General features: G+C 39.8%; 1 protein-coding gene across 5 annotated transcripts in view; it reads left to right on the forward strand.

Moving 5' to 3' along the window:
* The window catches only part of Usp6nl (USP6 N-terminal like), a 199,548-nt gene that overhangs the window by 146,351 nt on the left and 40,006 nt on the right, over nt 1-13,191 (forward strand). For all 5 annotated transcript variants that reach the window (XM_045134851.1, XM_045134852.1, XM_004662376.3 and 2 more), the window contains one exon: nt 9,449-9,556. In XM_045134851.1, coding sequence (XP_044990786.1) covers nt 9,449-9,556 — 108 coding nt within the window. The remainder of the gene's footprint in view (nt 1-9,448; nt 9,557-13,191) is intronic.

Below are 13,191 nucleotides of genomic sequence, written 5' to 3' on the forward strand. Positions count from 1 at the left end.
CGGTGCATAGGTCTCAAACATACCTTTACTTCACCTGCCAGAGCACACAGGCCCTAGTCACACCTGCACCTCCTCTGCCCTGAGCATGCTGCCAGTTATCCTAGTCTGAGCCACAGGCCCCCATGCCTCACCCAGCCTGAGTGCACAGGCTCCCAAACGTGTTGACACCACACCCAGCCTGAGTGCACAGGCTCCCAAACATGTTGACACCACACCCAGCCTGAGTGCACAGGCTCCCAAACAGGCCGACTCCTCACCCAGCCTGAGTGCACAAACAGGCTGGCACCTCAACCAGTCCCAGCGCGCAATCTCCAAACACACCTGTACCTCACCAGCCCTGAGCACACAACCTCCATGCAAGCCTGTCTGAGCATATATGCACTAAACACACCTGTACCTCACCCACCTTGAATGCACAGGTCCCAGCATGCTGACACCCCACTCTCCCCAAGTACAGAGGTCTCCAACATGCTCAACCCCCACCCCCAGCACTCCAACACCTCAGTCGGTCCTAGCGCACAGGCCCCAAGCATGCCTGCAGTTGAACAGGGCCGAGTGTACAGGCCTCAGGTGTGCTGGCACCTCACCTGCTCTGGGCACAAGGTAGTCTCAGAGTGGCCTCAAACTCTCGGCGATCCTTGTACCTCTGCCTCCCTGAGTGCTGGGATTAAAGCGTGCGCCACCACACCTGACTCAATGCCATAATTTTTTTTTAAATTTTTAAATTTTTATTAACATTTTCCATGATTGTAAAAAAATATCCCATGGTAATTCCCTCCTTCCCCCCCGACACTTTCCCCTTTGAAATTCCATTCTCCATCATATTACCTCCCCATCACAATCATTGTACTTACATATATACAATATGAACCTATTAAGTACCCTCCTCCCTTCCTTTCTCTTCCCTTTATGTCTCCTTTTTAACTTACTGGCCTCTGCTACTTATTTTCATTCTCACGCAGAAGCCCAATCATCTGTAGCTAGGATCCACATATGAGAGAGAACATGTGGCACTTGTCAATGCCATAATTTTTTTTTTTAAGAACTTGAAACGTAGATTTTATCCTTTATAGGGAAATTCAGCAACATTTTCTTTAACAAAAAACAAACAAACAACAACAACAACAAAAAACAGCTGATCAGTAACAGAACGTGCATGGGAACGTTTTTATAAAAGCTATTAATATTCCTATAATGAATTTAAAAGTAAAACTAAGCAATATGAAGCCCAGACTTCCCTAAGGAGTGTTCTGATAATGCCGTAATTTTTAATAACAGGTAATATCTTGAATTTGTCTCTGGATAAGTTATTTAACTTCTTTTTTTTTTATCTCCCAGCCCAAATAGTTTTCTTTTTCAAATTTGTATTAACAACTTCCATGATTATAAAAAGTATCCCATGGTAATACCCTCCCTCCACTTTACCTTTTGAAACTCCATTATCCATCATATCCCCCTCCCCCCAATCAGTCTCTTTTATTTTCATGTCATGATCTTTACCTCCTCATATGATGGTCTTGTGTAGGTAGTGTCAGACATTGTGAGGTCATGGATATCCAGGCCATTATGTGTCTAGGGGAAGCACGTTGTAAGGGGTCCTACCCTTCCTTTGGCTCTTACATTCTTTCTGCCACCTCTTCCACATAAGACCCTGAGCCTTGGAAGGTGTCATAGAGCTATTGCAATGCCGAGTACTGTGGTCATTTCTTTCCATTACCATGATACCTTCTGAGTTGTCCCAGGGTCATTGCCATCTGAAAAGAGAAGATTCTCTATCAAAAGTGAGAGTAGCATTAATATAAGAGTATGAACATTAACAGAAGTGCTTACTGGGCAGTTTGGTAAGCATAGTATATACATTTAGCCAGACACCAGCAGACGTTATACCCCTAGGGCTCATGACTATCCCTGTTTTAGGTTTTCAGTATCAGGTATGTATTCCCTCCCATGGATTGGGCGTCCAGTCCAATTAGAGTGCACTTGATTTCCACCATGACAGACTTGCCACTATTGCACTGGTTGGCTCATTTGGCCTGGGTGGCCAAATATAAGACTTGCAATATCCACTGTTAAGTATCTTCACTGGTGGTATCTCTTTTCTCCCATTAAACTGCATGCAGAATGGCTTCTTCCAGCTTTCTGTCAGCTGATCTACATGGAGGAAGTTATCAGCTCAGTTCCAGCAGGATTTCTCAGTGGCCTTGCAGCCCAAGTATGTGGAGTCTTCAGCAGTAGGGTCTTACCATCTATTCCTGGTGGGAAACCAAGGGCCTTGGCAATGGACTATAATGTTTTTGGGGCCAAAAACTCAGTGGAAGGTATCTTACACCTGGCACTGAAAATTTTCTAGCAACCATCTATGGCTCCTGATTATTCCATTGTCCAAAAAAGTAAGATTCCATGTGATTTATTTATATCCTCTTAGATTTTGATTAGCCCTCCCTTTACCTTTCCTTTACTCAATCTCTTCCCCTGACCTTATTTTGGGCCTTTTCACCCCCATTAATCTGTTCTTCTCCATTTATATATATATAATACCATCCTATTAAGTACCCCCTCCCTTCCTTTCTCTTCCTTTTTATATCTCTTTTCTAAGTTACTGGACTCCTCTAGTGAGTTTTTTCCTTCTCACACAGAAGCCAAATCATCTGTAGCTAGGATCCAAATATGAGGGAGAACATGCACCACTTGGTTTTCTGGGCCTGGGTTACCTCACTTACTTTAATCCTTTCCAGATTCACCCATTTTCATGCAAATTTCATAACTTCATTTTTCTTTACCGCTGAGTAGAACTCCATTGTATAAATGTGCCATGTCTTCATTATGTAGTCATCAGTTGAGGGACATCTAGGCTGGTCCCATTTCCTAGCTATTGTGAATTGAGTGGCAATAAACATGGTTGAGCAAGTATGTCTAAGGTAATGAAATGAGTCCTTAGGATATATGCCTAGGAGTGCTATAGCTGGGTCATATGGTAGATCAATTTTTAGCTGTCTTAGGAACCTTCACACTGATTTCCACAATGGCTGGACCAGATTGCATTCCCACCAAGAGTGTAGAAGCAAGGGTTCCTCTTTTTCCACATCCTTGCCAGCATTTATGGTCATTTATTTTCATGATGGTAGCCAATCTGATAGGAGTGAGATGGAATCTCTATGTAGTTTTAATCAGCATTTCCCTGATGACTAGGGACGTAGAACATTTTTTTAGGTACTTATACGCGTTCGTAATTCTTCTTTTGAGAACTCTTTATTAGTTCCATAGCCCATTTTTAATTGGCTTGTTTGATTTCTTATTATTTAATTTTTTGAGTTCTTTGTATATCCTAGATATTCTCTATCAGAAGTATAGCTGGCAAAGATTTTTCCCCATTCTGTAGGTTGCCTCTTTCCTTTATTCACAGTGTCCTTTGCCATACAAAATCTATGTAATTTCATGAGGTCCCAGCAGTTAATCTTTGGTTTTATTGCCTGAGCAATTAGGGTTATATTCAGAAAGTCTTTGCCAAGACCAATATGTTGAAGGGCTTCCCCTACTTTTTCTTCTAGCAGTTTCAGAGTTTCAGGTCTGATGTTAAGGTCTTTAATCCATTTGGACTTAATTCATGTGCATGGAGAAATAGAAAAATCTATTTTCATACTTCTATAGATACATATCCATTTTTCCCAGCACCATTTGCTGAAGAGACTGTCTTTTCTCCAATGAGTATTTTTGGCGTTTTTATCAAATATCAGGTGGCTATAGCTACCTGGACTTGCATCTGGGTCCTCCATTTTCTTCCATTGATCTACATGTCTGGTTTTGTGCCAGTACCATGCTGTTTTTGTTACGATGGCTCTGTAGTATAGGTTAAAATCAGGTATGGTGATACCACCAGCCTTATTTTTGTTGCTCAGTATTATTTTAGATATTCGAGGTTTTTTTGGGAATCCAAATGAATTTTTGGATTGCCTTTTCTATTTCTGTAAAGAATGGCGTAGGAATTTTGATGGGGATTGCATCAAATGTGTAGATTGCTTTTGGTAAGATTGCTATTTTCACAATATTGATTTCTCCAATCCAGGAACAAGGGATGTTTTTCCATTTCCTAGTGTCTTCTGCAATTTATCGCTTGAGTGTTTTAAAGTTTTCATTGTAGAGATCCTTTACTTCCTTTGTTAGGTTTATTCCAAGGTGCTTTGTTTTCTTTGATGCAATTGTGAATGGGAATGATTCTCGGATTTCATCTTCTTTGTGTTTGTTGTTAGCTTTTGTCATGGAATGTCCTTATTTCTCCCTCTATTTGAATGGATAGCTTTGCAGGATAAAGTAATCTAGGTTGATGGTTCTTATCTTTCAGAACTTGGAATACATCACTCCAAGCCCTTCTGGCTTTGATAGTTTGTGTTGAGTAATCTGCTGTGATCCTAATGGGCTTGCCTTTGTAGGTAACTTGATTTTTCTCTCTAACTGCTTTCAGTACTTTTTCTTTGGTTTGTGTGTTTGGTACTTTGATTATAATATGGCGAGGAGAGGTTCTTTCCAGGGTTTGTCTGGCTGGTGTTCTAAAGGCTTCCTGTATCTGCATTGGCACCTCTTTCCCAATTTGGGGGAAGTTTTCTTCTATGATTTTCTTGAAGATGTCTACTATGCCTTTGGAGTGAAATTCTTCTCCTTCTTCTATACCCTGAATTCTTATGTTTGATCTTTTCATAGTCTCCCGAATATCTTGAAATTCCCATTCATACTTTCCTATTAGTTTGTCTTTCTCTTTGTTGGACTGTATTAGATCTGCCACCTGGTCTTCTAGCTTAGATATTCTGTCCTCTCCTTCATCTATTCTACTGGTGAGATTTTCTAGAGTATGTTTTTTTTTTTTTTTAATTTCATTAACTGTGTTCTTCATTGCTAGTAATTCTGACTGATTTTTCTTTATTATTTCTATTTCCTTATTTATGTCTTGTATTGACCTCTTTATTTCATTCAATTGGTGTCCTGTGACTTCTTTGATTCCTTTGTTTTCCTCTTTCACTCTTTGACTTCTTTGAACATATTTATAATCATTCTTTTGAAATCTTTCTCAGACATTTCCTCTAACTCATTTTCACTGGAAGTCATTTCTGATGAATTAATGCTTTTTGGTGGATTAATATTGTGGTGATTTTTGGTGTTTCTTGTGTATATATTTTTGCCATCTTGGATTAATTTAATGCTTGGATTTTCTAGTTAGTTTCAGTATTATTAAATGTATCAATCAATATGATGTTATATATCTTCAGGGTAGGAGCTTAAGGTGTTAGGTGGTGGCTCTCAAGACTCTCGGAGTATCTATAAACGTGACCCTAGGTGTTGGGTTTGCCTGCTATGAGAGTATTCAAGTAGGCTGAGTGAAACAAAATACAGGAAGGTTCTAAAGTTGAACTAAACAATGTACACTTTTAATGAAAAACAGCGCAGAGTATTTATGCAAGAGCATGTATTATGACAACCAGATCTTCTAACTGTTCCTTAGGGTGTGTGGTGCCCCACACCCTTATTCCTGACAACAAGGAGATTAATATTTCTGGTCTTTGAGCATTCCAAGTTCCAAGTCAGCTTGTGACCAAGTGAGACCCTTCTCTAATGTATAACAGAAGAGGAAACAAAGCCACTATAAATCAAGAAGGAATAAATAACAACCCCCAAATATAGCTTATTTAAGAATGGCAAATATGACCATCCATCAGATTTAACATATAATTTATCCTGATATGGAAGGTGCAATTAGCACTTCTGGTTCAGGCCTATATAGCGGGTACTGAGCTGGTGTAATCCCAGTGACCTATTGGGATGATTGTGGTTTCAGTTATGCTGTGCTCCTGCTTGGGTCCCTGTTAGGTGCCCTGTGGATTCAAGTAGGCTGGATAGGTTGTTGGATCACTGCTATTTGCTGGTGCTGGGTGCTGTGATCTCTCTTCTGCTGGTCTCTGGCACTTGCTGATGCTTGTGCTGGTGGTGGGGAGGGGAGGCTGCCTGTGGTGGCTCTAGTTCTCTCGCTGGTCCACGTGATCCTCCACCTTGTGATCGGCTCCTCTGTTGTTCACTGCAGCTCTCCACGTTTCTTAAGTTTGTGAAGAGCTCTGGTGTGAGTGGAAAATCCCCTCACCTGGCTTTTCCTGCAGCTCAAGCCGAGCCTGGCAGCTGTGGCCCCACCGACAAGGTGCCGCTGCTGCTGGAGCCGCTTCTGCCGGCCTGTGTGAGCTCTGGTTACTCTGGAGCTCTCCTACTTCTCTGCTGCTGTTTTAATTTCTTACACACCTCACTTTTTAGTAGAAGTGTGTTTTGGTTTTTTTTTTGGTTTTTCGAGGTATGGTTTCACTCTAGCCCAGGCTGACCTGGAATTCACAATGGAGTCTCAGGGTGGCCTCAAACTCACACCAATCCTCCTACCTCTGCCTCCTGAGTGCTGGGATTAAAGGTGTATGCCACAACGCCCGGCAAAGTGTGTAGTTTGCTGTTTTTGTCTGTCTTTTGCCACATTTTCTATGCCACCATCTTAACCAGTACTCCCCTTATTTAACCTCTTTATGATTTAGTTTCCATATCTGCATAGTTGAGTTGTTGGTATAATTAAATGAGATAAACATAGCAAGTGGCTTAAAATAGCTTCCTGCATTTAATAAATGCTCAGTAAGAGTTGGAGTTAGTTGGTACTTTGAGGTTTTTAGATAAGGGCAGTATACCACTATTTCTTTTCCAGTTTTTTTCCACATGTGCCTTATTTTAAAACTTAGCTCTAGCCAGGTATGGTGGTGCATGCCTTTAATCCCAGCACTCCCAGCACTCGGGAGGCAGAAGTAGGAGGATTGCTATGAGTTCAAGGCCACCCTGAAACTACATAGTGAATTTCAGGTCAGCCTGAGCTAGAGTGAGACCCTACCTTGAAAACAAAAACAAACAAAAAAACCTTAGCTCTATGGTAGCATAGGAACCATTGATTTTTTTTTTAATTTCTACCTTGAATTTTCTGTATTTTTCTTAATTTAACCATAAAAATTTGATTTTTTTTTTCTTAATCACAACCTTAAAATATTTGTAGATTGAGCATCCCAAATGTGGAAACCTGTGCTTTTGGCACATTCACATGTTGCTGTAAGTAGTAGTTGTACATCTGACAAGTTATAGTCAAAGCCCCAGCACACTGGAATATTGACTAAAATTACCTCCAGACTTCTTATGTGTATGTGATCATACATAAAACAGAAAAGAATTTCCTGTTTAAATTGGGGTCCCATCTCTTAGATATCTCATGTATGTGCAAATATTGCAAAATCTGAAAAAAATTAGCAAAATCCCAAATTCTTTAGGTCCTAAACATCTTAATCATATAGGTGATTATGTACTAATTCATAAGTTGTTATTAAGGGTTCCTGTCATAATTTGTTAATCATTTTTTTGTTTAGACATGCGTTTTTAACTTTCAAAGTGTTACTATGTTCCACATTGTATGTAATGACCTTAATAGATTTATGTTTTTTTAAAGCATAAACCACCATGTCCTGTAGTATTTTTTAATTAATTATTTTGTTTATGATGGGGAAGGGGCAGGAGAGTAAGAATGGGCACACCAGGGCCTCCAGCCACTGCAGACAGACTCCAGACACATTTGTCACCATGTGCATCTGGATTATGTTGGACCTGGGGAATCAAACCTGGGTCCTTAAGCTTCATAGGCAAGTGCCTTAACTGCTAAGCCATCTCTCCAGCCTGACTTACATGTTTTTGAGTAGACTTGAGGAAAAATATAAGGAAATAGAGAGATATATTAAATGTTAAGGTTGTTAGGGCAATTACAATGCACAATTTGAGGACCTAAGAAGTTCAGTTTAATTCAAAAGCAGTGGTTTAGAGGGAACGTAGCTTAGTGGCACAGTGCCCGCATCGCACGTGAAAGGCCTGGGGCTTGAACCCAGCATGGCGAGTGTTTGGGTGGAGACTTTGTCTTTCACTATGGCAATTTGTTACTCTTCTTGTCTTCTCAGAAATATTCAGTGTATTAAGAAAAGGGTCAAAGGATGACAGCTGGATTAACACGTCTGAGACCACTAGGAAGAAACTCTGTCTAGTGTGAGGTCAGGGAGATAGCCGGTGGTAGGAAGGAGATTAGACAGTGCTTTCACCACTCCATGACAACCCTTTTGGCAGAAGGCCACTTTTTGTTATTTGGATTACCTTCTAGGTGTATTTGCAGAGAGGGGGCAAAGTATGTACTAAGGGAGTGTGTAAATAAGATCTTAACAATATATAGGAACTTTGGCTTTTTGTGCCTAAGGAATACTTTTTTTTAATTATTGATTTTTTATAAAAATAAAAATGTTGCACATATAGACCCTTTCTCCCCTGCCCCAATTCTGCTGAGTGTCTTTGGTGGAGTTATTGGTATTTCTAAGGGATACGTTTTTTAAAAAAAAATTTTGTTGAGGATGTTAATACATGGGCATGCTATATTCTGACCATATTCCTTTCCCATTACCCTTTTGTGTCTCACTCTAATAATCCTAATAAGTACCATCTTCTTTGCAACTAGTCTTTCTTCTGTTTTGATGTCTTATTCTTTTTGTCCTCCTTTGTCCTCTCTGTCTAGTGTTGGTGGACTTAGAAATGTGCAGGTCTGGCCAGGGGAGATGGCTTAGCAGTTAAGGTGCTTGCTTGCAAATCCTGATGGCCTGGGCTCACTTCACCAGTGCCCACAGAAAGCCAGATGCACAACGTGGCCATTCATGTGGAGATGTGCAGTTCATGTGAGGTGGCAAGAGGCCTGAGTGTGTCTATCTTTTCTCTCTTTGTCTCTCTTTATCTTCCTCTCTCTGCTTGCAAATAAGTAATTAAATATTTTTTTAAAAAATCTTAAGGTGCAGACTTTTCATGGGTAATGACAACTACTGTGAGGGCATTAATGTGCCAGTCAGTTCAGAGCTGGAAGACAGCGACTCAGTGAACTCCTTCTACTGTGGCAGGCACATGCTTTCCACCTCCTTCTCCCAGTGTTTCTTGGGCCTTGGACAGCGTAATAGTTATACCTCACTGATTGGCACTCTGGACAGCCTTGTATTTTCAGCTTTAATGAGTTTTTAGTCTCCACAGTGTTCACTACCATCTTGATGAAGCAGCCTCTCTGGCTAGCTCTGAGAGCAGCAGACATGCTGACTCTGACCTCCTGTGCAGTGTTCTGAGGGTGCACTCAACAGTAACAGTCTGCTAACCTCCTGACCTTCTTGGTGTTTCTTTGTTTATTCTCTCCTTCTGTATCTTTGTCTCCCTTTAGGATCTTAATTTAAAAGAGGTGACAAAATTTGAGTGTATCAACCAATTAAAAATGTTTTAATTGCCATAAATATTCTAAAGATAGAAAGCTAACAGATACTGAATCAGTGGAAGGGACTATTAAGCATCCACCAGTTTGTAACCTGTTTTCGTTTTCTTTCATCAGTTTCATCGACGAATTTACAAAGGAATCCCACTCCAGCTTCGTGGTGAAGTCTGGGCTCTCCTTCTTGAGATCCCCAAGATGAAAGAAGAAACCAGAGACCTTTATAGTGTAAGTAGCTAAATTATGACTTTGAAATTAAGAACCAAAGTAATTTTAGGGGGCTTTTAAAGATGCAAGACACCCATATCATCACTCGCAATTATATTTCACTGAGATTGTTGATGGCAGTCTATTCAGATGTCAAATAAATTCTTCGTTAAAAATGTGATCTTTATCAATTAGCAACTACTGCTTTTCAGATATATAATGGTCAATCAAAATATGTAAGTGGAACTGGAGAGATGTCTCAGTGGTTAAGGAATTTGCCTGCAAAGCCTAATGACCTGGGTTCATTTCCCCAGTACCCACACAGAGACAAATGTGCAAAGTAGCACATGTATCTGGAGCTCGTTTGCAGTGGCTAGAGGCCCCAGTGTGCTTGTTCTCTTTCTCGCTTGTTCTCTCTCTCTCTCCCTGTCTCTGTACTTGCAAATAAATAAGTAAATAATGTTTGTTTGTTTGTTTGTTTTCAAGGCAGGTTCTCACTCTAGCCCAGGATGACCTGGAATTCACTCTATTCTCGGGTTGGCCTCAAACTCACAGTGATCCTCCTACCTCTGCCTTCCGAGTGCTGGAATTAAAGGCGTGTGCCACCAAGCCCAGCAGTAAAAATATTTTTAAAAATACTTAAACGAGTCCTCAATGTTGAGGCACATTTATGGAGAAAATTGAGTAACACTTGATCATACTGTCAGTAGACAGATTTGCAATATCATTTTTGGAGTTTATGTAAAATAATAATACAATTCCACTTATCTAACACCTGCCTTTATATGATTCTTTTCTTCTGTCAGACTGACAAAAGAAGAATTTGCCTATAAAATTATTAAGGTATCCCCAAGTATTACCGTTCATGAATACAAAGTTAAACAATTTACTGAATGATCAATAATGTTTTCCTTGAATTATTTAGTACATTAAATCCACCCCATCACAGCTATATCCTTTTTAAGCCTGTTTGTATTAACCCTTGAAAGGAGTGAGAAATTACATGTTTGATTTGTAGACTCATAGGTTTTGAAATATGTTCTTTAGAAAATGTATATAAGTAGAATAAGTTAAGAACAAACTAATGGAAAAAAGAAAAATTATATATGGTTTAAACCCAACCAATTGACAAAGGTGCTTTGGTCTCTCTATATTTTTCACTCAGGTGACGTTTTGTCAAGATGAAAGGTAATAAGTACTAGTTAACAAGTTACTAATTTTATGAGAATAGAAGAATTAATTTTAACCTTTGGTTTTTACAGTCAGATTCTGTACCCCTGAGCTATTCCCCCTGGTTTTGTTATGTTTTGTTTTTCCGAGGTAGGGTCTCACTCTAGCACAGGCTTACCTGGTCTCAGGCTGGCCTTGAACTCACAGCAGTCCTCCTACCTCTGCCTCCTGAGTTCTTCTGGGATTAAAAGTGTGTGCTAAGGGGAGTGGGGAAATGGTTTAGCAGTATTGGCATTTGCCTGCAAAGTCTGAGGACCTGGGTTCAATTCCCCAGGACCCACGTAAGCCAGATGCACAAGAGGATGCATATGTCTAGAGTTCATATGCAGTGGCTAGAGGCCCTGGAATGCCCATTCTCTCTTCTATTTGTCTCTTTCTGTTTCATAAATAAATAAATAAAATATTTTTCAAAGTGTGTGCCAACACGCTCAGCTCTATTTTTAACCTTTTTTTTTTTTTTTGGCAGTTTTCATACATGATCATAATCCCCTCTCATTACTTTCATTTGTCTCCTTTCCACTATACCTTTCCACTAAACTCCTTTCTAGCTACTCCCTGTGAGTAGAAAATTTTAAAACTTAGCTCTGTGGGCTTCACACAGACTGTGAGTTTATGTTTCAGGGTACTAGTGTTCCAAATTATGTTAGACTACTGATGAGGTATTTACTACTAGTGTCATAGTTTTAGACTCTATATGAAAAATAAAATATACCTAAGAGAACATACATAAAACATAACCTGAGAACTTCATATGGTGTGCCCTGCACATAATAGGTGCTCAATAAATACCTGTTTAGTTAATGAACATACAAAATAATGAAGATAAAAAGTGTTTAATTACCTACCACATTTGTTTCCTAGTATTGCTAGAATGAAGAGCTGAATCTAGGTGCCTTATAACTGCAGCAGTCTGTTTGTCTGTTCTAGAGGACAGACATCGGCAGTGAGCGTGTCTACAGTGCAGTGCTGCCAACCCAAGGCTTTAGGGAAGAATTCTTTCTTGCGCTTTCCCAGCAGAACTCCTTAGTGTTCCCAAAGTTGTAGCTGTGTCACTTCTGTTCCCCGTTGTGTGAGCTTCTTCCCTGAGTGCCTCTGTCCTGACGAAGATGCCAGCATTGGATTATAGGTGCTGCTTGAATATGCGGTCTTCATCTTAGCTCGTCACATCATCAAAGACAGTGCTTCTTCCTGAATAAGGACACATGCACAGGTGCTGGATGAACATGGATTTGGGGGACATTCTTAAAACTAGTATGCCTGTGAATACTAGAACTACAGTTTCCAGTTATATTTTAACTGTGTTCTACAGAGAATAAAATCATCCAGTGTCCAGTAAGTATAAGAGAATTATTTAAGGGAAAGCAGATAGTACAACAAAAGATATTATGACCATCAGTGCTTTCAGGCTCCTAATTTTCAATACTCTCCAGTATTACACTTACTGTTTGAATTTCCCTAGCATCATCAATTAACCAGCTCTTCCTTTCCTGAACACTCTTTCTTTCTCTCTCTGTCAAGTGGCCTTTGTCCCTGTCCATACAGCTGCATGAACTGGGTCTTGAGCAGAAGTAAACCTGACTCCTTTCAACTTATCAAAGGAGAGATTGTGTGGAACCTGGGATATTGTGAGCATTCAGCCCTTCACCTTCACTGGATGATGTCTGTGTCCTTTCTTAGATCAAAACTCTGTGAGGTGCTGAGGAGCACACAGAAATAACAAAGTACAAAGTTAAGCTGTTAGAGGAGACATGATTACATAGAAATGTTTATATACTAGTTAATGTGTGACGGAAAAGTAGTAAAACGGTAAGTTGGCTGATTTGAAAGGAGAAAAAGAAACTACTTTATTGTTCAGGAAATTTTGATGGAATAGAATGTCTCTGAGAGGGCCTTCGTTTCTTAGTAAAGAAAAAGAGGGATGGGTAGGTTTTTAAGGCACTTTGCATATACCTTTCCTGATCTCCTTCCAGTCTGGGTGTAATTGGTTGTATTTTAAAGCTTGTTACTACATTTGAAAAATATTTGCTTTACCTTCAGGAGAGCTGACCTTGTTTGAATGCCTTTATGTTTGAATATTATTTAAATGCTCTGCATGAACTCTCATTTAGTAGTTAATTTGATATCACTAGACAAGTTACTATTCTTTTTTTCTTTTTTTCATTGTCATGACCTTTTTTGCGAAAGACTTTATTTATTTTATTTTATTTACAAGCAGAGACAGAAGATAGAGAATGGGCATGCCAGGGCCTCTAGCCACTGCAATGGAACTCCACATGCATCCCAGCTTGTGTGTCTGTCTAGTTTATGGAGGTACTGGGGAATCAAATCTAGGTCTTTAGGCCTTGCAGGCAAGCACTTTAACTGATAAGCCATCTGTCCAGCCCATCTCTCATTGTTTTGCTAATGAAGCCCAGCTAAAGCTCAGG

Source organism: Jaculus jaculus, chromosome 15 (assembly GCF_020740685.1).
Source record: "Jaculus jaculus isolate mJacJac1 chromosome 15, mJacJac1.mat.Y.cur, whole genome shotgun sequence".
Lineage (NCBI taxonomy): Eukaryota > Metazoa > Chordata > Mammalia > Rodentia > Dipodidae > Jaculus > Jaculus jaculus.